At 51.1% G+C, this 20,769-nt stretch overlaps 10 protein-coding genes across 10 annotated transcripts; 5 read left to right on the forward strand and 5 right to left on the reverse strand.

Annotated features, from left to right (window-relative positions):
* Positions 1 to 1,440: 1,440 nt before the first annotated feature.
* Positions 1,441 to 3,192, forward strand: N7539_004000 (uncharacterized protein; the record flags this gene model as incomplete). The annotated part of the gene is made up of 1 exon (XM_056933602.1): positions 1,441 to 3,192. One exon carries the CDS (start codon positions 1,441 to 1,443, stop codon positions 3,190 to 3,192), a length of 1,752 nt encoding a protein of 583 aa, XP_056791143.1.
* Positions 3,193 to 3,825: 633 nt separating this feature from the next.
* On the reverse strand, positions 3,826 to 7,061 carry N7539_004001 (mitofusin; the record flags this gene model as incomplete). The annotated part of the gene is made up of 6 exons (XM_056933603.1): positions 3,826 to 4,187; positions 4,253 to 6,318; positions 6,395 to 6,443; positions 6,518 to 6,802; positions 6,863 to 6,927; positions 7,000 to 7,061. The coding sequence occupies 6 exons, from the start codon at positions 7,059 to 7,061 to the stop codon at positions 3,826 to 3,828; spliced, it is 2,889 nt and encodes a 962-aa protein (XP_056791144.1).
* Positions 7,062 to 7,124: 63 nt separating this feature from the next.
* Positions 7,125 to 8,066, forward strand: N7539_004002 (ESCRT-III subunit protein DID4; the record flags this gene model as incomplete). The annotated part of the gene is made up of 3 exons (XM_056933604.1): positions 7,125 to 7,130; positions 7,187 to 7,387; positions 7,473 to 8,066. The coding sequence occupies 3 exons, from the start codon at positions 7,125 to 7,127 to the stop codon at positions 8,064 to 8,066; spliced, it is 801 nt and encodes a 266-aa protein (XP_056791145.1).
* An 849-nt stretch (positions 8,067 to 8,915) lies between these two features.
* Positions 8,916 to 10,498, reverse strand: N7539_004003 (Protein kinase domain-containing protein; the record flags this gene model as incomplete). The annotated part of the gene is made up of 3 exons (XM_056933605.1): positions 8,916 to 9,452; positions 9,553 to 10,070; positions 10,132 to 10,498. The coding sequence occupies 3 exons, from the start codon at positions 10,496 to 10,498 to the stop codon at positions 8,916 to 8,918; spliced, it is 1,422 nt and encodes a 473-aa protein (XP_056791146.1).
* Positions 10,499 to 11,475: 977 nt separating this feature from the next.
* N7539_004004 (triose-phosphate isomerase TPI1) lies at positions 11,476 to 12,613 on the forward strand (the record flags this gene model as incomplete). The annotated part of the gene is made up of 5 exons (XM_056933606.1): positions 11,476 to 11,513; positions 11,610 to 11,889; positions 11,998 to 12,072; positions 12,189 to 12,516; positions 12,585 to 12,613. 5 exons carry the CDS (start codon positions 11,476 to 11,478, stop codon positions 12,611 to 12,613), a joined length of 750 nt encoding a protein of 249 aa, XP_056791147.1.
* A 310-nt stretch (positions 12,614 to 12,923) lies between these two features.
* Positions 12,924 to 14,452, reverse strand: N7539_004005 (mitochondrial distribution and morphology protein 10; the record flags this gene model as incomplete). The annotated part of the gene is made up of 2 exons (XM_056933607.1): positions 12,924 to 14,319; positions 14,358 to 14,452. 2 exons carry the CDS (start codon positions 14,450 to 14,452, stop codon positions 12,924 to 12,926), a joined length of 1,491 nt encoding a protein of 496 aa, XP_056791148.1.
* Positions 14,453 to 14,721: 269 nt separating this feature from the next.
* Positions 14,722 to 15,563, forward strand: N7539_004006 (ribosome assembly factor MRT4; the record flags this gene model as incomplete). Its single annotated transcript, XM_056933608.1, has 2 exons — positions 14,722 to 14,897; positions 15,020 to 15,563. Coding segments are annotated over 2 exons (720 nt in total), but the record flags the coding sequence as incomplete, so codon positions are not given.
* An 808-nt stretch (positions 15,564 to 16,371) lies between these two features.
* N7539_004007 (U1 small nuclear ribonucleoprotein 70 kDa) lies at positions 16,372 to 17,807 on the reverse strand (the record flags this gene model as incomplete). Its single annotated transcript, XM_056933609.1, has 4 exons — positions 16,372 to 17,096; positions 17,189 to 17,285; positions 17,353 to 17,480; positions 17,546 to 17,807. 4 exons carry the CDS (start codon positions 17,805 to 17,807, stop codon positions 16,372 to 16,374), a joined length of 1,212 nt encoding a protein of 403 aa, XP_056791150.1.
* A 238-nt stretch (positions 17,808 to 18,045) lies between these two features.
* On the forward strand, positions 18,046 to 18,602 carry N7539_004008 (mitochondrial 54S ribosomal protein mL43; the record flags this gene model as incomplete). Its single annotated transcript, XM_056933610.1, has 3 exons — positions 18,046 to 18,084; positions 18,163 to 18,245; positions 18,311 to 18,602. The coding sequence occupies 3 exons, from the start codon at positions 18,046 to 18,048 to the stop codon at positions 18,600 to 18,602; spliced, it is 414 nt and encodes a 137-aa protein (XP_056791151.1).
* Positions 18,603 to 19,183: 581 nt separating this feature from the next.
* Positions 19,184 to 20,400, reverse strand: N7539_004009 (putative RING finger domain protein; the record flags this gene model as incomplete). Its single annotated transcript, XM_056933611.1, has 3 exons — positions 19,184 to 19,336; positions 19,402 to 20,256; positions 20,356 to 20,400. 3 exons carry the CDS (start codon positions 20,398 to 20,400, stop codon positions 19,184 to 19,186), a joined length of 1,053 nt encoding a protein of 350 aa, XP_056791152.1.
* Between the last annotated feature and the right edge of the window lie 369 nt (positions 20,401 to 20,769).

Raw genomic sequence — 20,769 nt, forward strand, 5'->3', positions numbered from 1 at the left:
AACTGGAACTTCTCACATTGTCCGGCTTATGTACAGGACACAATTGACCTTCGAAGTTTTGATTACTGTATTTGTTTTCGGCTTCTCTACGACAAGATCACAACCACGTACTATACACGCCGAGGTAAGAGGCTAAAAGCCTTCTGCAAAATTACTAGATTACGATTTCATGACGAATAATGCTTCCATTCTAGGGCTTCTTCCAGCCTCTGGGTATTCTGGAAAGAAGGCATGCATGAATACCCTTAAGCACCTCTCAAATCATTCGCTCGCACTAGTACTTTGGTCATGTATTCGGTCACGGATGCGACGGTTCCTTAATCTTATACATCAAGTGACAAATACTTCTATTTCGCATACGCTAAGAGCGCCGAACCCATGTCCATATAATGCCTTCACAAATATATCGATGTAAGCAGTAGGATAATGGAGCAGAGTTCACTGCATGTATCCGGAAGTTCGACTTGACCCACCATCAGTTCAATACTCTGCTCGTTTTTACAAACACGTTGTTTCCCTTACATGCTCCATGCGTTATGGCACATAATAAGCAATACATGGATACTCGATAGGAGTTTCTAATGATTCAATGCACACCTGATGTACAGTATGCCAACCCAGAGGTAAACTTGCCTTGCCCATATGGAGGCAGCGACCGGCTTCCCAGCTCAAGTGGATGAAAAGGATGCTCACTGGTAATTGATCGCACAACACTTTGATTGGAAGCTGCGCTGCGGTGAATAGCGAAGCGTGACTATATCGGCTGTACTTCGGCTCGGCCACAAATGTTGGTGCTCGTCAAGTTGTCAACCTAGACACGCCTTTCTTTTTCCTTTTGTTTTCTTTTTTCGTTGCTTTTCTGTTGTTTTCGTAGAAGACGGAACTATCGCGTCGTTAAACCCGTAGTCGGTATCTGTAGTTGATGGCTTACATCAAGATGGAGGGCCGGAAAGCTGCAAAGTGGATTCCGGACTTAGTTAAGTTGCTACCTAGATCTTCCACCACAGAGATGAAGAGCAAGGACAGAGATGTAGAGCAATCGACTTCTAGCCCTTTCAGTTCACTTCCAAGCCCGCAGAGGTAGTGAGCTTGGATTACGGGTTAATCCAAGATTCGCAGGGTTCCCCGCCTAGCGTGCATACTATGCATGCTTCCATTTCGCGGAACCAGTAAGGATCTGCAACTGGGGGACAAACGCTGGGGTCAAATTTAGGCTAATATTGTAGGTTAGGGACTGATGTAATGACGCAGATCTCCAAAACAATGCAGCCTCAAGAGACTCCGAATGCTTGCGCCCCCTCCCCCGCCTCGAGGCTGGGGTATTTAAATCAACCGGTCAATTCCATGATATGAGGCCCACTCACGGCCTACAGCTGATAATCCCGCAGTGGAAAAGCAGATTCATTGTGGCATTGATCACGGCCAAGGCCAAACAGCAGAATGAAGGTGCCGATTACCCTGATTGCAAGCTTTGGGCTTCAAGCTGCGACTGCTCTACCCCAGCCTTGTAATTCAACTTTCCACAACCCCATTCTGCCCGGATGGCATTCTGATCCCAGCTGCATCTTTGTCTCGGAATGGAACAATACCTTCTTCTGCACGACTTCCTCGTTCTCGGCCTTCCCAGGTTGCCCCGTCTATGCTAGTACCGATTTGACCCACTGGGATCTCGCCAGCAGTGCCCTCAATCGGCCTGCTCAGCTTCCTCAGATTCAGACAGCCACAACCTCCCAAACTCTGGGAATGTTTGCATCGACACTGCGGTACCATGACGGAACCTTCTATCTCCTCACCGCGTGGTTGTACAAACCAAACAACGGGACCCAATTCGTGCTCTTCACGACCAAAAATCCCTACGACGACAGTTCGTGGACGGATGCCCTTCATGTTGAGAACCCCAAGGGCAGAATCGATCCCGATCTCTTTTGGGACGATGACGGGAGTGTGGTCATGGCCTTCTCAGGTGCCCCAATCGAAGCAGCCTATATTGACTTGACCACGGGCAAGGCTGGTGAGCCATTCGATATGTGGAACGGCACCGGCTTCAACAACCAGGAAGGTCCGCATCTGTATAAGAAAGATGACTATTACTATTTGCTCATCGCCGAAGGCGGCACCGCATTGGAGCACTCCACGACCATTGCCCGTTCACGGAGCCTGAAGGGCCCATGGGAGAGCTCCCCACACAATCCATTGGTCACGGCCCGATATACAGATCGATATTTCCAGACCGTGGGGCATTCGGATCTTTTCTCGGATGCCAACGGGAATTGGTGGGGAGTTGCGCTGGCCACTCGAGGTGGTCCAAAGCTGTACAACGAAACCATCCACCCCATGGACCGAGAGACCGTTTTATATCCGGTGAGCTGGCCGAAGGGTGGCTGGCCTGTAGCAGACCCCGTCGAGGGAACAATGCGCGGTCCGTTGCCCGTCACCCCGTCCGGGGAAAAGCGCTCTCCGCCCACATTCATGGGAGAGAAGGACGTCGTGGACTTCCAGCCCGGATCTTCGATACCCAAGCATTGGCTGTTCTGGCGCGCACCTGCCAAACCGGAGTCGTTCACGATTTCTCCACTGTCTCACCCTAACACTCTCCGTCTGACGGCATCAAAAGCCAATATCACCGGGGACGCATCATTCAAAGCTCTGGACGGGTTGACCCTAATCACCCGCATCCAGACTAATACTTTCTTTGAATTTTCAGTGGACGTGCACCCCGGATTCGGCAAAGTCGGGGGCGATGAAGTCGGGGTCAGCGTGTTCGTGCATCAAGACCACCATATTGACCTCGGAATCCTCGTGCAGGAAGATGTTGCTAATTCTTCGCGGAACATGGTCTTCCGGTGCCGGGCGACCGATTCCTCTATTGGCCTCTCTCAGCTTCCTTCGCCGGTGGTCACGCCCGTTCCGGCTGCGTGGTCGAAGTCGCCCATTCGTCTCTTCATCAATGGAATCAATACGACACATTATGAACTGTCAGCTGCTTCTGCCTCCAAATCTCACGAGCGCGAGCATTTGGCGCTTCTACCTGCGTCTTTGGTTGGTGGTCAACTTCTGTTTACTGGCGCTCTGCTCGGAGCTTATGCAACAACAAATGGTGGAAACCATAGCATGGAAGGATACATCAGTAGATGGCGGTATACTCCCGAGGCGCAGGAAATCGGTTATGGTGATTATGTATGGAACCGATAAAAGCATGGAGATGGACCCATCCGGCAGATGCAAGAGTCGTACGCTGGTGGTCTCGCGGTCTCGCGGTGAAGGAACTAATTCCAGCGAATCATGCAAGTCCACAATGATCAAACGCTGAATAACAGCTACCGTCAAGGCGAACTATTACCTGCGAGACAGAGCCGTCAAAACGGTTCTCTTAGACATTTTTCCATCTGCAATGTCACTGGTTCCCAATCTTTGAGAACAGCCCAAGACCAAGGCCTTGAATATTGAGTTGTCGCGGTAAAAAAAGGAGCTAGAGAATCTGTGGACAACCCATAAAAGCCCAGGTCAGGCTGAAGAAATATTGTGAATTATCCAGGACCTTTTTGAATTGCAGAAATTTCAGTTGGGAATCATGGGCTGACAATGGGAATAACAGCCATAAAAAAACACGCCTCAGCACGCCGTGGGACATATGAAGATGGTCTAATGTTGACCTTTTGGGGCCCCTGGCGCCATGTCGACGGATGAAGCACACTCAGTAATGAGAGGGGAAGGTACAATTAAAAGACAAACAAAGGAGTAGAAACTGTACAGAGGACAACAGGGGGAGCGGGGAGGACAGGTAAAGAGATGAAATGCCAATTTTGACGCAGAAGGCGATCCCTCCTATGGGTCAAATGCTCCCATTGCGCCCGGCAATGGCCCGTCGAGATCAAGGTCCTCAATCGAACGACGGTTCTCACCACTCTCGCGGAACAAGTTCGCAAAGTATTTTGACGCAACTTCACTCTCTTGCCTGACCTTGGCAACCTGTTGCTTGCGTCGCGCAAGGTCCTCGATATCCTGGGCTAAACTTGATTGTAAGTTGTTGGCGGGTAGGCGCAAGATCTTACGGACTTCCGTGGAAATGCGGTTGGCGTTGGAATGAACATAGTCCATCTCATTGAGAGTGGCTTCGATTTTCTTTGAGAGCCGTGGTGGTAAAGTTTTGGGGATGCTGGACAATATGTAGGCAGTAGCGATAACGGCTGTGGGGTAAATATTAGCATATATGTCATCTGTAGGTGCAAAAAGCCATCTTCTCAAATCTTACCAGCAGCCAACACGCCCGGGAAGAACAATCGGCGCATGTTGTTGGGACCGATAACTCTAGCGGCACTTAAAGCACTATCCACCCAACTGAATCCACCGAGAGCTCTGCTACCAAGAACGGTGACTGCGGTCATTGCAACACCAGTCCCGGCCATCTTCTCCTGGTGATCCCAGAGAGCTGCGACGTCGAAGAAATCCCAAAGGTCTACCTCTGTATCGACCTGCCGGGCCAGGCCATGACGGCGTCCGCGACGGAACATCAGGTCAGCCCGAAAATTGAGAGGCGTAAATTTATCTTCACCGACATGCAACAAGCCAATATTCTGGATGAACCCTACGCCCTGGGAGGTCTTTTCACGTGCATAGTCTTCACACCCGTTGACCGCCGTCGAAATTTGGTCAAGCATTGCTTGTTTCAAATCCTCTGCGTATTGGAAGGCGGAAAAGACGCCCGGATATTCAACACCCAGGTCTGCCTCAGACACTTGTGCAATGGTCTCCGCCAGCGTTGATCGTGTGTGATTATACACATCATCGCACGATTCATCAATCGCATTGTTCACACTCTCGGTCAGCTCCGCCTTTTGTTTCTTTCCATTCTCGTATGCAGGCTCAAGTTCAGCCAACTCATCCGTCACTCGCTGGAGCTCTGCTTGAGCTATATCACGGTTGACTGTAGCCAACCCATTGATATCAGCCAATAAATTGAGCAGGTACGTGCGCGCGGGAGCAAGCTTTGACCGTGATCGCTTCTCAAGCACGAATCGGCGAAGTGCCCCTTCGAGGTTCTCAAAGTCTCGAATCTTCTCTTTCTCCTTGCCTTTTCCTTTGCTTGAGAGATCATCATCGTCATCATCGTATGGATCACCATCTCCTCCGCCGCCGCCGCCGCCGCCGCCGCTGCCTGAGCCCGTCTGGGAGAGGGCTCCAGCAGGGGCAACCGGAATAGCATTGCTCGAGACAAAGTGAACCAATTCCGCAGCCTCCTTGTATGTGCGAGGGCTCAATTTACCAACTTGATCAAGGATCATGCGCTCACATCGCTTCTTATCGCGGATTTGATCGAATCCGTTCACAACCATGAAGATGTAGGCCTTTTCGTGTGCAGCATTAAGGATGAACTCTTTCGCTGAAAGAGTGAAGTGGTTTGCAGCCGATACCACAAACACGACAACATCGATTTCCTCTTGTCGCGCAAAGACAGCTGTCGTCTTCAAAGAATCTGAGTTCAAGCCAGGTGCATCAATGAGAGCAATATCAACTACTCCATTATTGAGCAAGGACTCGTCGATGGACCTGACGTCCTTGACGTACACCTTGCACTGCATGTATTTGTCGTTGTCGATCACAATGTTCTCGAGCTCAGAAAGAGGATAAACGTCGTATGTGCTCTCATCGTTCCGGTTGTACTGGGCATCCTTGTGTACAGCATGCACTTCTTCGATCCCGCCATTCTCTCGTGCATCAAGTACTTCGCAGAAGATACTTGTGCAGGGTTGCTGGTCCTCCGGCAAGACTTTGCGTCGTAGAAGGGCATTGCAGAATGTCGATTTGCCCGCATTCAGATCGCCAGTCACCAGCACCTTACTGGAAGTGTCCTCGATTCGGTCTCGCAAAGAAAGAAGGTGTTTGATGCTCTGACTGATCTTTCCATCCAGCAGCGAGGCAATAGACGCTTTCTCCAATGAATGCACGAGCTCTGCTTGTGAGAGCGCACCCAACTTCAAGTCAAGTTTCAAGATGGAGAACTCCTGCGCGATCTGGGGGGTCATCAAGCGAGGCCCCGCAGGTATGCGGCGTTCAGCCGCAACACTTGATTCAGATAAATCATCGCCACCAAAAGTAGTCGCTGCACGCCTCAACTCAGGTCTTGTCATAGCGTCTTCATCTCCATCGTGGCCAATCTGCGAGAAAGTGTGCGAAATCCGCGGTCGATCCGAGGGTGATTGTGGGGCGCTTTGTACGGAGGGATAGTGTGCTGGCCACTGACGATTCATTTCCTGCAACTCCTTCAACGTCTCGATAGTTCGTGAAATAGCGCGACCGAGTTTTGTGCGGTTCGAGTTACTGAAATGCGCGTGATTGTCAGAGAATTGCCCAGAAGCAGTTTGACTTCAGGAAGGAATAGTGAATGGTCACGTACTAAAGAAGTTGGTGGACATGATTGGCAACGACCTGCCTTTCATGCTCAGCTTATCGGAAAAAAGAATCCTGTCAGCTCGGAAAACTTATGTATAGCGGTTCGAGTGGCTATGGGTTTACTCACCTGCAGGATTCCATTCCCCAGTGCGTGTGGGAGTGTGAAGCGGCGTTGGCCGATCCTCCAGCAGGCCAGCGCGCCAGGCGGCACTGCCGTCAAGGTCAGCAGAGCTGTCACCAGCGACACTACCACCGTAACCAGAGTCGTTGTTCAACGATGTCATCAGCGCCGTGGCACTCGCCGAGGTCGAACCGCTGCCAACGGTCATGTACGCCGGAGGAGGTGTGAATGGACTTCGCTCTTCATCCTCGCCGGCAAAACGAGATGATCCGGCCTTCGAAGAGCCTTCCCCTGGTGAGTTATCCTGGCTCATAGCGATTCACTTGATGGTGGCAAGTCCATGAACGGAACGTTTATGGAAGAGCGTAGTTTTAGGTGGAGTGACGTGCCACGGTTTAGGACCGAAGAAGACTAGTCTAAACAGGATTAGCTTAGCATGTGACTGAGCGGTAAGCCGGTAAAGCGGCAGTAAGTAACCTTTATCTTACCTGATTATGCCGCCGTCCCACTTGATGTCACTGCCCCAAGTGCCCGTCCAGTAAATAAGCATTGGCGCCTGATTGAGTATTGTTCGAGGAGCTCAAGAGCTTGGTTCTGCCACGATACTGCCACAATGAACGTAAGCTTTCTCTCATCTATTCTTGTCCCCCAAGACACGGCTAATTGTTGGGATAGATCGTCGAATGGGCTTTCGGCAAGCGCATGACACCTGCAGAGCGTCTGCGCAAGCATCAGCGAGCACTCGATCGAACGCAGCGTGAACTGGACCGCGAACGCACCAAACTTGAGAATCAAGAGAAGAAGCTCATTCAAGATATCAAAAAGAGTGCCAAAAATGGACAAATTGGAGCCTGCAAAATTCAAGCCAAAGACCTGGTCCGGACCAGACGGTAAGCTTCGATCGATCAATGCTCTCAGATATCGCGAGTCAACCCAACTAATCTATCTCGCGCATCGGCAGCTATATTCAGAAATTCTACCAAATGCGGACGCAATTACAAGCCATCTCGCTAAGAATTCAGGTACGTCTCATGTCCTCAACCTGCCAGAAGCGTATGTCAAGAAGCTCACAATGGACACGCGCCAGACCGTTCGCAGCAATGAACAAATGATGCAATCAATGAAAGGGGCAACAATGCTTCTGGGTAGTATGAATCGCCAGATGAATCTGCCTGCGCTCCAGCGCATAACGATGGAATTCGAACGAGAGAACGAAATCATGGACGAACGACAGGAAATGATGGATGATGCCATTGACGAGGCAACAGGAATGGAAGATGATGAGGCAGAGGGCGAAGACATTGTAAAGGAGGTTCTTGATGAGATTGGTGTTGATTTGACTCAGGCGGTTCGTAAACCTAGCGTTCCGACTTTATTATTAGATATACTGACCGTTCCTTCCCAGCTGGGTGAGACGCCTTCTGGCGAGATTCAAAGAGAGTCTGCAAGCAACGTTCGCGTCGCTCAGGCGATCGGTGGAGGCGGTGGTGGTGGTGGTGCGCCTGATGCCGGCGATGATGATCTTCAAGCGCGTTTGGATAGCCTCAGACGCTGAAGCTCTTCATTTTTCTCGTTGTCTTGCGCATCCAGCTCCTATCTTGTGTTTTCTTCTCCCCTGGTGTTGATGGAACGTTGCCTCTACCAGCAGCTTTATACGACTTCACGCTCAATTATTCGACTTTAGCGTGTTAATGCGAACTGAGTGGCATGACGGTTGCCTGCTATGCTACTCGATATTATTGATTAATCAATCCAGCGCCTGAAGTATGGTTTCATATTTCAAAAGACGTTCATTTCACGACATCCTACATCGGCTAGCCGCCATGAACAGAGATACTATTGCTAAACATTCCCTTCCCGTAGCGTACAACCATTCGATCGGAAATTCGAAAGATTCTCCTTAAATCGTGGTAAGGAGTATATTCGATGACGCGTTGCCGAATCTCACATTTTCGTCCCATGAATGGTCGTTATCAGCTGCAAACCTGAAGCGACCGAGGCCGCCATCCCAGTTTTTGACAGGTCGGCTCTACGGTTGTGGAGTCAGCTTGGGCTTCGTTGCAGAGATGTCTACCTTACAGTGCTAAAATATGGAAGCTGACAGTATAACCCAGATATCTACTCAACTAAAAATTTTGTATACCTAAGTGCTTTCCATGAGTCATTACGAAGCGTACTCTTCACGACCAAAATGATAACTAGATGTATAATGTCAAAAGCTGAGCATTGAGCACTCGAGACATTAGACAGTAGCCTCCCTTAGTTTCAAAACAGAACATGCTGTATGAGCAGTCCAGGTTGGAAGTTAATAGACCTGACAGGTTTGGTGACACCTGGGGCCGGGCAAGTCGACGAAGTCCAATCACGAAGAAGGATGAGCCTGCTTCTTCTGGTTGTAACGAAGTCAACGACGCCGCTGCGTGTAAGTGCTGCGAAACTCTTTGGAAAATGGGCGCTCGAAAACCTGAGTCTCCCGAGCCCATTGCGCAAACCAAGGATAACCCTCCAATTCTGCAAGACTAGGCCGTTCCGCGGGGTCTTTACTGAACATGGACTGCAAAACGACCTTGCAATCCTGTGGTAGATTCTCATCAATCGGCAATGGCTCGTTCAGAATGCGATTTCTCCGATGATAGATATGCGACTTGTCATAGTAGACATCTGGATCCAACAAATCCCGATGTGGCTCGCCGTTCTTCGGGGCTTCGTCCCAGGGCCAATGGCCGTGTAAAATACCATATATGATCGTACCGAATTTCCACATACATTCTTCGCGTAAGTCGTGTAGGTCGCTCCTACAGATGCCGTTGTCTTTCTCCTCGCTCAACGCGAGCTCTGGGAACATCTGATATTCCTGGAATGGGACAGACCGAAAGCCTGCCTGAAGAAAGTCTTGTTCTTCCAATCCGAAAGCGAATTCACCGAGGTCAATCATTTGAGCCTATATGTTTGAATGATAGTCAGTATTATTCTCGGTCCTGGAATCCGAGCGAACAGGTCATAAGGGATGAAACATTGGGGGATAGGGAGACCCAACTTACATTCAAATTCTTGTCCACCAATATGTTGTTGACAGAGATATCGTTGTGCCAGATATTCATATCTGCCAGATGTCTCATGGCTTCCAAAAGCTGAGCCGATACCTTGCATGCCTGGTTCACGCTGAGAAGGGGTTTACGGTCCTTTGTGAGCAGATACCGAGCCGTGAAGCCGGGAAACTGACGGTCATAATCGCCCGAGGGCACGGGTTGTCGCTCCGAACTATAGTCAACACATGGAGACATGACGATGGCTTGAAAGCGATCATGGGTGTAGACGGAATCCAATTTTGGGAACCTGTCACTGTCAGTGAGAAAAAACATCACCAGAGCTTCACTGGGAATGTAGGTCGGGGGAGCTCGAGTATCAGGAACAACTCCATTCGGAGCTTCCCAGAGACCGTCGTGCAAGCCACCGATCAGAGTTTCATGCTTTGTCACCTTGACAGCGTAATGCTCGAGATGATTGGGGTCCGCTGCCTCCTCATTGTGCTCGCGAGCCAGAAACACTGAGCCAAAAGCTAGAAATCACGTTAGCAACATCGACGAGTGGAGTGGGAGTCAGAGGAGAGATGTACTTACTGCCTTCGCCCGCAATGCCGTAAAAGTCCATTCGCTTTGAGACATCAGGGCAAATGTGCTCCATTCGATTCCGAGTGTCGTCTTTCATCCAGTCGGCTTTCTGCAATTGTCTGAACCATTCAGTTCGTTGAAAGTGGTCAGAATCACTTCGACTACCTTGATACCCGTTTTCGTAATCAGTATGTGCGCAAAGCGAGACTGGCTTAAACTGCCTCTCTGAATAGGCAGTTTCCAGGCGATGCCGAAAGATCTGACAGAGATGAGGATACTTCTGGGCCAGCTTGCTTTCAGGATCTACTAGATCGCGTACAGACAAACAGAATCCCCTTTTCCATGCGTCGGGGGTCTCGTATCGATACTTGTCCATTATTGCGTTGGGGTGAAAAATCGCCGGACACTGTGTGTAGCTGGTCTTCCAGATGAGATTGAAATAAAAGAGAAGATTGATGTGCTAGCACAAAAAATGATTGCTCAAATTGGCTCTAATAGACCTTAGGGAGACAGCCGGCTCAAGTACATTATATAGTTCGCGGTGATTGGTATCTTTGGAGTGTCACTCGATCCAGATGGTAGCCCGGGTGGACTTTGATCGAAATCACAATGAACTTCCATTCAAGGTTGTGCCGGGCCATTGTCTCACATCGATAGACCTAAATATATATACACCCGACGAATAATGAGTACAAGGTCCAAGACATAGCCTACCTAGGTACGCAAAGACATTCTCCGCCGCCAATGCGTGTGCTCTTCCTTTGTTGAAAGAAACTCAAGACATAGGCGCTCCAAGATCGTTTGAATGCCTTGTGTCACGTGAAGATGCATTGTGTGGCATGGAGAGAGACAATGCTATTCATGATGTGGCTCTCCACTCAGTGATTTCGCATCATTATGTTATCAGCGGTGCTTCCAGGTCTCGGCATTGATGTGTTGGCTCGACTAAGGTCTATCATCATCTCCTACATCTATACTCGACGTCCTCTTTTTTTCAATACAGCTGACGATTACTCAATGAATTGAAATTTCTCGCAACACTACATGAGCTTCAGGTAACCTCACATGATGCACATCTATGGCCAATTCTATGGTGCTGTAGTAGTGTTGTGCGCTCTCGAAGCACTCGGAATTGTGGATGCAGGCCCTTCGGTCACTCGGTCACTCGGTGTACCGGTTATGTCATGGCGGGGCTGGCCTGGTTGCTCAGGCGCCAAATCCTCGGGAGATGCCCCTCCATGTTTTTTAACCGTACAAGCTCCCCTCTTATACTCGCGTTGCTGTCATTCCGCGTTACTTTTCATCACATTATTTCCTCTCCTCCTATAACCAAAATCCATACACTCTGTCAACATGCCTCGCCAATTCTTCGTCGGTGGTAACTTCAAGATGTATGTGATTGCCCAATGCATCGATTCACTGAACTACCCCTCCATCAGACGACGGCGATGATGCAATAGACGCGAGAGATCTGACTCTTTCTCTAGGAACGGTGTTGCTGAGAGCATCACCGGCATCGTCAACAACCTCAACTCCTCCAAGCTTGACCCCAACACCGAGGTCGTCATCTCTCCTCCTGCTCTCTACCTCACCCTCACCCGCAGCTTGGCCGACCCCAAAATTGGCGTTGCTGCCCAGAACGTCTTTGACAAGCCCAACGGTGCCTTCACCGGCGAGATCAGCGTTGAGCAGCTGAAGGATGCCAAGATCGACTGGGTCGTCATCGGTCACAGCGAGCGCCGTGTCATTCTCAAGGAGACCGATGAGGTATGTCCGCAATTCAAACTTCTTCCGCTGCGGATGCGGCACATGGAACGCAGCCTCAAGCGTACAGCTTCACCCATGCCATGACACTGACCCCTCCTTCTTGTTTAGTTCATTGCTCGCAAGACCAAGGCTGCCATTGACGGCGGTCTCTCTGTCATCTTCTGCATCGGTGAGACCCTCGAGGTATGTCATACTATTTTCGGCTATTCGTTCTGTATCCCGAACCCCCGAAGTGGGGCACCGGAATCACATTCAAGATGAAGAACCGCCGCTAACACCCGATGTTCATTTTCGTACAGGAGCGTGAGGCCAACAAGACCATTGAGGTCGTCACCCGTCAGCTCAATGCCGCTGCCAAGGAGCTGAGCAAGGAGCAATGGGCCAAGGTTGTCATTGCCTACGAGCCTGTCTGGGCCATCGGCACTGGCAAGGTCGCTACCACTGAGCAGGCTCAGGAGGTCCACGCTGCCATCCGTGAGTGGCTCGGCAAGACCATCGACTCCCACGCCCAGGAGACTGTCCGTGTCATCTACGGTGGCTCCGTTAGCGAGAAGAACTGCCGCGAGCTCGCTACCCAGCCCGATGTTGACGGTTTCCTCGTCGGCGGTGCTAGCTTGAAGCCTGCCTGTAAGTCAACTCCATTGGATGGCCGACATGTCGATACGCCCATGATCTCAACTGACCATTTTCTTCAGTCGTCGATATTGTCAACGCCCGCATCTAAATTGGTCTTGCAACACATCTGGACTCCATCCATGGTACATCTAATACGCGGGACCAACGGGGCTGACATGTCGTGCTTCATCAAGAGGCCCCCAATTTCGAAATGTGAAATACGTTGTTATGAAAAGAAAATCTATGTACATTGAAGCAGCCACAAAGGCTTGTCTAGCTTGCGACGAATTCAAGGTTATCCGCTTGGGCCTCCTAAATTACATAGCCACCGTCGCATCAACACATGTAGTCGCGACTCGCCAGGGTATGTCTACGGCTCGTCCGTATTGATATCAGCATCCACACAACATCGTCATGAATCATGATGAGTACATGACCGAGACCCCAACTCCGCGCCAGTACGACGTGGCAGGGCCGCCGCCTCCACTTTGCGTCGACCCACTCCCCGCGACGGAGGAGACGTGAGGAGCCGTCGAGAAGGAGCCCGGACCCAGGCCTACCCCTGCACTCACCAGCAACTCCTTGACGCGGCCTTCCCAAAGGAGTCGCACATTCCACGATTGATCTACCCGGAGTTTAATCACCGAATCGCTGGCCTCGCCCTCGACGTCGGCCTCCGACCCAGTCACGGAATCAGGTTGAATGGGGTCGGACACATACGGAGAAGACGGCAGGGTGCCGTCAAGAGGCGTAGAAGAGTCATACATACGCATCTTGCGACGGGCCCATTCTACCCCATCGTCGGACGGTGATGTCGATTTCCGTGATCGCTGCCATAGCTCACATCCAGCAACCATCTCGCTTTCCCAACTGTAAACATTGAACCCGAACTTAGAGCTGAAGGACAGATTCGGAGAAGCGCGCAGCGAGTATGTCGTAGATAAGGACCCGGTGATGGGAGTGAGCGTCAAGGTCAATGTGTATGGGAAAGTCGAGATTGGCGTGGGCGTGATGGAGGCTGATGACGAGGGTGAGAACGGTGTTTCAGTCGCAGCAGGCAGGGTGCTGAATCTCAGGCCTGTGGACATGCCAATTATTGAGGAGACCGGAGAGTAATACGCTTCAGCACCCGCAGAGAGCAAAGAAGGGCGAGAAGGCGCATTGTCGGGGGTATATCGAGGATCCGCGCCAAAGTTCCAAAGCCCTCGCCAGCCAAAGAGCGCATTGTCTGTACTGAAGAGATATTCGTTGCAGTATTTTCCAGTATCGTGGGACAATTGGGCGAGCATGGACGCCTGCGGCGCGGACTTGGACATTGGAGGCCCTCGTGTGGAGCAGACCGCGAGGGACAACTGGGTTGTAGGGGACAATCTGCGCAAAAACAGCGCATAAAGCGTGGTCGGTGAGGGAAGATGAAGCGATGCGTGGAGAAGGGTTGCCTTTCGCTGGGCTGCGCCTTCTAATGACTTGGGGTCATCATGGTGTGCTGCGCTTCCCGAGCGTGTGCCCCTATTGAATCGGGAATCGTCGACATCTCCAAGGAGTGAATTCCAGCCCCATGTCAAATTTGGCGCTTCGGGGACCTGCACTTGTCGGTATCCTGGCGAGATCTTTCGGAGGGGTATCAGGGCACTTCGACTCGGAGTATTATACAAAGGTGCTGTGCTGAAGAGGTATGATATAGAGCCATCAAGCAGCCCCACTGTCCCTAATGAATAGCTGGTCGCAAAATGGGGGGTTGAGAGCGAAGATAGTCGAATACGGAATCGCTCGGGCGTCTCGAATTCTAGAATCGCTGCACCAACTGCATGAGGTCTAGAGCGCGTCAACCATGCGACTGGAGCGACTTACACTGTGCAGTGGTCGTGAGAGCGGAGTAAGAATTATCCGTGTTCCAATTCGTCGCCTCCGCGAATGCAAGCTGGACATAATCCATGAAATCCAGCATGTTCTCGACCCCAGACAACCCTCACGATGTTGTAAGCGATAAGAAACGTCCTTGCAAGGTGACGGGCTATCGCAGCTGGTTGCCTGATCGAGGCTAGTGGGGATCGGATAAGCTCGGCAGAACTATTGATCCGGTTATCAGCGAAAAAAACGAATGCCACAAGTGCCCACGGCCACTGCGGGATACGATTAGACGTTGTCGCAGTTTCAATTTCTCAAACGTTTACGAAAATAATCCCAACCAAACAACAAAGATGCCTCGTTCCAAGCGCGCGTGTCGTCCACGAGTCCAAGACCGTCAAGAAGGACCACAAGGAGCAGACTCGCCGTCTGTACGCCAACATTCGGGAATGTGTAGAGGAATATGATCACCTCTTCGTCTTCTCGGTAGACAACATGCGAAACACCTACCTGAAGGACGTGCGCGCCGAATTTGGTGATAGTCGGTATGTGATTTGGACCCGCTGAAGGCTCAGTATCAATTGAGTCATAAGCCAATTATCTCCAGCAAAACACGCTGTCGGACTGGCTCAAAACTCATACGCAGCGACTGATCTTTTACGTACAGTCTCTTCTTCGGTAAGACCAAGGTCATGGCTGTTGCTCTTGGTACCGCCCCCGAGAATGAAGCCGCCGACAATCTTCACAAGCTCTGCCCCTACCTGACCGGTGCGGTTGGCCTGCTCTTCACCTCCCGTCCTGTCGATTCCGTCATTCAATATTTCGACAACTTCCACCCCTCAGACTTTGCCCGTGCTGGCACCGTGGCTACTCGCTCTTTCACTCTTCCTAATGGCCTTGTCACTGCCCGTGGTGGTGAGATCCCAGCCGATCAAGATGAGCCTGTCAGCCACACTATCGAGCCCGCTCTTCGGAAACTGGGCATTCCTACTCGCTTGGTCAAGGGCAAGGTCATGCTCGAGCTGACCGAGGGCCAAGAGGGTTACCCCATCTGCCGCAAGGGCGAGACACTCGACTCCCGCCAGACGACTATCCTGAAGATGTTCGGAATTACTTCCTCCGAGTTCAAGGTAGACCTCAAGGCCATGTGGACACGTGAGACTGGAGAAATCAAAATTCTGGAGGAGGGCGACATGGAAACCGATGCTTAGGCGCATGGTCACGTTACAGTCTCATTTGCCGGCTTTTCTGAGGTCGTTCTGTGACCACTGCAAAAACACAGAGAAAGATTCTTCAAAGGCATCTTACGGAGTTATGGGGTGGGCGCTTTTCGTTTCCTTCGATTACAGTCAAGACCCCTTGATCTGCCTAGTATCTGTCCTAGGTGGGGGTCCTTCCAGTTGATATACTTGCGATGATAGATACCAGATTGGACATAAAAAGATTTACAAAATTCATGCCACTTGACGATTAAGATTATTTAACTTGCACTCAAGGGTATTGTTTCATCTGCATACATATCACCTCGGCCGACGCCTGCGCATGAGTCGATGCAATGGTTCTTACCTGGCCTTACCTGAGCGCTGTTCCGTGCTTGTGTTGCATGAACGTAAAGAATTGCTTGAACTAAAGTACATACTTACCCTCAAGGAAGGGTCGCTTGAGGGACCCTTCAAAAAATGGACGCAACAAAAGAAAACGACCTTCAAAGGTAACCTCAAAAAGGAAGGCGAATATCAAAACACTCCACGAGAACCATGCAAGGTTAGATGCATGCTGGTGCAGAGACTGGAATGGCGTGGTGATCGGGGCGCCCTGTGGTCAACAAAGTATGGTGTCACTGCATGTTGAGAACGAGAGGCTTCGCTCTGATCTTCACATAAGCGCCGCATTATCGTTCCTTACCCTGAAGATAAGAGGACGAGCAATAGACGAGGGCAAGTGTACCCACCAGCAACTCGGATTTCAACAGGGGACGTCGAGGGCCATGCCGAGGGTGAAAGGAAGGATTTGCCGCGCTTAGTATCGTCTCCTAGAGCGACTGTCATCATAGCCGTCATCCTCACGAGGGCGCTTGCGCCCATAGTCCTCCCGGCTACCACCACCACCAGCACCACCACCATATCTGTCGCGTTCACGGTCACGGTCGCGATAACGGTCCCCGTTGCGGTCCGACATGCGATCACGGTCTCTGTACCGGTCGCCACTATCCCGATCGCCCCTGTCTGCGCGATCGCCACGATCACGATCGTCGCGGCGATCACGGTCTGCATATGCGTCTCGAGGGCGAACGGGCTCGCGGTTGCTACCTGTCACTCCGCGATCAAACCTGCCACCAGCACCCCCGCCGCCGCCATAATTACTTCCGAATCCACCACTGCGGGCACCGCCAGGACCAGAAGGAGCATTTGGTGGAGCTTGACCTCCAAACCCACCACGGCCACCTTGGAAGCCAACTCCTCCACGACCACCGAAACGATCACCGCCGCCGCGGAAGCCACCGCCGCCACGGAAGCCTCTGCCACCAAAGCCACCACGGAAACCTCCTCCAAACCCACCTGGACCTGAGGGCGCGTTGAAGCCTGGCCCCATGGGCCGGGACGGCATTGCTTTTGTGTAGCCGCGACCCCCGAGTCCACCGCCCAAACGGCGAGGCTTCCAGCCCTTTGTTGTGCGACCACGCTCGACGTCAACGAGTACGCGTCGATCCTTGATCCGGATGCCGTCAGTTTCCTTGTACGCAGCTGGAAAGACCAATTGGAAGTTAGCGATGCTCGATCTGGATAAAGGTAGGTGAGATATCGAATGGTTCCTCGCAAGCCATTAATCATTGTACCTTTCATATCCTTCTCTCTTTCGTAGACAATGAAAGCGTATCCGCGATGGGGCTTCTTGGATGCATTTGGGGAAATCGTATCCTTGACGATTCGGATCTGTGATAAAGAGAAATGAGTCAGAAAGCACAAGAGGAACTGTTGGCATTTGGCAGGACTGCCTTACGCGCTCGATAGGACCGAAACGACCGAATTCGCGCTCCAAATCAGCCTCCTTTACATCGTAGCTGAGACGCGCAACAAAAAGAGTCCTAAAAGGATCGCCTCGAGCTTGAGGGTCCTCCTTAGGGTCATCTGTGGGTTTGGTGATCGTTAGTTATTTTAGTGACACCGCGAAGGGATTTCCGGCAACGGCATACAATGCTCCAAGCTCTCTGTCAGCTTCTTCGCAACTTCTTCCTTCTTTTCGACCTTCTCTCGCCACTTGCGCTGGAGCCAGCATTCAGTCGCATTGTATGGGACTTCCTCTTGGAACTGCTTGGCAGCAGGGAGGAATTGGGCAACGCCAGAGATTGAGCTTTTGCCGCAGTCTTCCGGGGCGCGATCTGAGGGAGGTATGTAGCGCAAAGGTGGCCGGGGTTGAAAAAGCGCCAGAAGCGGCGGAGGCAGCTTGTCCGTCATCTTGGACTTGGCCTCTCAAGAGAATAGTGGAGGGTCCTCGATGATATTGATGATGAACCTTAGCTCACTGGATATGTAGGTACGGGAAGGTCGTTGAGTGAGGCGCGGTTCCCGCGCTTAAAGCGCTCGATGGCCTTGGCGGCGCCTCACCGCCTTCAGCTGGCGTCGAGAAAATATGCCGGGGAAGCATTGCATGCAATGACAGCAAGACAGATATTAAGCCACAAAAACCAGAATCATGCCAGTCAAGGGAATCAAGACGGTATCTGCCGCTAGGGTATGTGCTCTTTGCTGGTTGAAATTACAAAATGGAGTGTTGATCGAGTATCGGAGGCGTAACTGACTTGAACAACAGAATGGTGTTGGCGCCTTCATCCTACAATGCAAACGCCTTGATTTTCATTACTGCAACTACGGAGGCAGCTCCCGGGGCATGCTGTATGTTTTCCGTTCTTGAATTGACGTTGAAGCCTTCATGGTCTGATTTACCTTCGTCTTTCCAGGGCTTTCCTCACACAAACCCTTCCCAACTTTGCGCGAGAGAATCCCCAAATCGAGATCCGTGTATCTCCGCGACATTCAAAGCACCCGGTCATCCGTGGACACTACATCAATGGTCGAGAGAAGGCCATATGTGTGCGTAACCTCGAGCCCAAAGATATTTTGACGAAAGCCATGATCCTCAAGGATGCCAGTGGTGAGAAACTGAAGGCCCAGAAGAAACCCGTGACGAGTTTGAACGAAAGTGTGCGTGGCATTTGGTCACCATACCACGGTGATCTTCGTGGCGTTTGAACAAAACGATTCGTCTTGGACCGTCAACCCCCTTCCTCAATCTGTTTCTGCAATGACATTGTGATTCACATTGAATGAATCCTGCTATTGTATCATATGTATCACTATACTAGAGCGTTTCTTCGACATGCGCCTTGCCTTATCTCTTCTTCATGCATTCTGCTCAAATCAATTCATACCTCAATATCATTCCTGTGCTACAATTGTGTACCAGCTTGTCTGCTTGCCTTCCGTGAAGACTTTGACTTAGACTACTGGCATGCTCCTTGACTTAATAACTTGCTGGCTTAGTGCTTTGTTAAACGCCGTGCAATGAGCTCACGGCCTCAGTAGTTTACTATCAAAGTTAACCGCTCAATTGCTAGAAAAGAAAGAAGTGATTTAGCATTGGTCCGACGCTCAAATGAGAAAAAAAATAAACGCCATGCGCCACCATGCAAGTTGGGTATCACCGTAAGAAGACCAGATGGCCGAGAAGCTAATTGAGAAGAAACCGATTGGAGAGCCCACGTTATGCAGACTGGCACGTCTGGATGCCCTGCAAGCATCGACGGATATCGAGGTAGAAGAAAGCACAAGTATCAAAGATACATGCGGAGGAAGGCCGAAGGAGCACTTAGTTGCTTGTCACAGTCTTCCACAACGCACTTCGAAAAAGGCTTAGTCCGGCGATCACCTTGAGCTTTCTTTGCTTTGGACTTAGACCGATGCTCCACGCATTCGCCGCAGTAGACCTGTATCATGACGAAGATTTTCGGTTAGCAAGCGGTGTAATCTGAGGAGAGGTGAAGGTCCTTACATGGCCACATGCTTTGGCGACCAAGATATTCTGCTTCTTGCCCTCACCAGTCCCTAGTTCCCATTCGCAGTTTGGGCAGACCGCGACCTGGTCCTCGTCTATGGTTCTGGCAAAGCCCTCAGGAAGGGGACTGGGTTGTTTGTACGCAACAGTGTTCAGCGCTTGGTGGCCGCTTGGTGCCGGACGTGTCATGTTTTGGCCAATGGTAAAAGACGGGAGCTCGTAATCGAGTGAGATGCTTGAGTTCAAGATCGATGGGGGTTCAAACGCGAAGCGATGATAAGGAATAATGCGCGGGGGCGCAGGTCTGAGTTCACGTTGACTGCTACCCAAGCGTGGTGGTGGACGATAACCACCTCCGCGGTTCATTCCCAATAGACGATACGGGTTGTATCTCTGTGGCCTAGCATCTGCACGAGGCTGAGTCCTGACAAATTGAACTTCTGGACTACTGGACGGGATCTCAGCAGCACGATCCTCCTCATCAGCATCCTCCCCAGCGCGACCATCCACTGCATACTCTGATTCATCCTCGAGATCAACGACGTCCACATCAGCCAGGATGTTTCGTCCAAATCGGGGAGGTCGTGGGGTGTTAGAAGCAGCCGGTCCGTCTAAGACGGAATATCGCCGCTGTGGAAACGACTCTGGTTCATTCGTCAGGTCAATCACCGTCCCACCACCGCGCCCGGAATCAGCTGACTGGCGAATCTCAGAATGCTCTCGGAAGGTGAAAAGCGATGGCAGTTGAGACGAACGTGAGGAGGACATTTCAGGGCGCCGGGGATGGAAGTGGCGATACCAGGGCGACTGGTCGTCTTCGCCAGGTTGCTGCAACATAGAACGATGTGATGTCTGGAGACCAGGGGTACCCGTGAATCAGCAACGGTGTCCCACTCTGTTGTTTCGTTCACATTTGCCCCGCGAGCCAAAGATCTGGAGGTTGTCGCATACCTTAGACCTGGCGCCCATAAATTGGACGCCGGGATCTTCACTCATCATATGGGCGCAGTTGACTGTAGTATATGATGGAATTGAAGCGAAAATGTGTGAGAAGGAAGGCAGTTGTCAGTCTATAGAAGATGAATGCAGTGGTTTGACACAACGAGCAGGCCTAATTATGTGAAGGCGGTGACAATCTGCCTCTTTTGATGCCGGGCGGTACGCGCTACATTCTACGTTCCAGGGCGGTGAACCATAGTGTCAGATAATTGCGTCATACGTCGACCCAGGATGGCAGCGGCCGATAAGAGCACTCTTTTTGATGGTCTGTTTCAACGCTCTTCCTTCAACTGTTGTCCGATTAATCTTCCTGGCAGATGATCTTGCTGACACCCATTGTAAACTCCAATTTCTGAGGCTTCCATA

Source organism: Penicillium diatomitis, assembly GCF_028827545.1.
Source record: "Penicillium diatomitis strain IBT 30728 chromosome Unknown utg000004l_segment0_segment0, whole genome shotgun sequence".
NCBI lineage: Eukaryota > Fungi > Ascomycota > Eurotiomycetes > Eurotiales > Aspergillaceae > Penicillium > Penicillium diatomitis.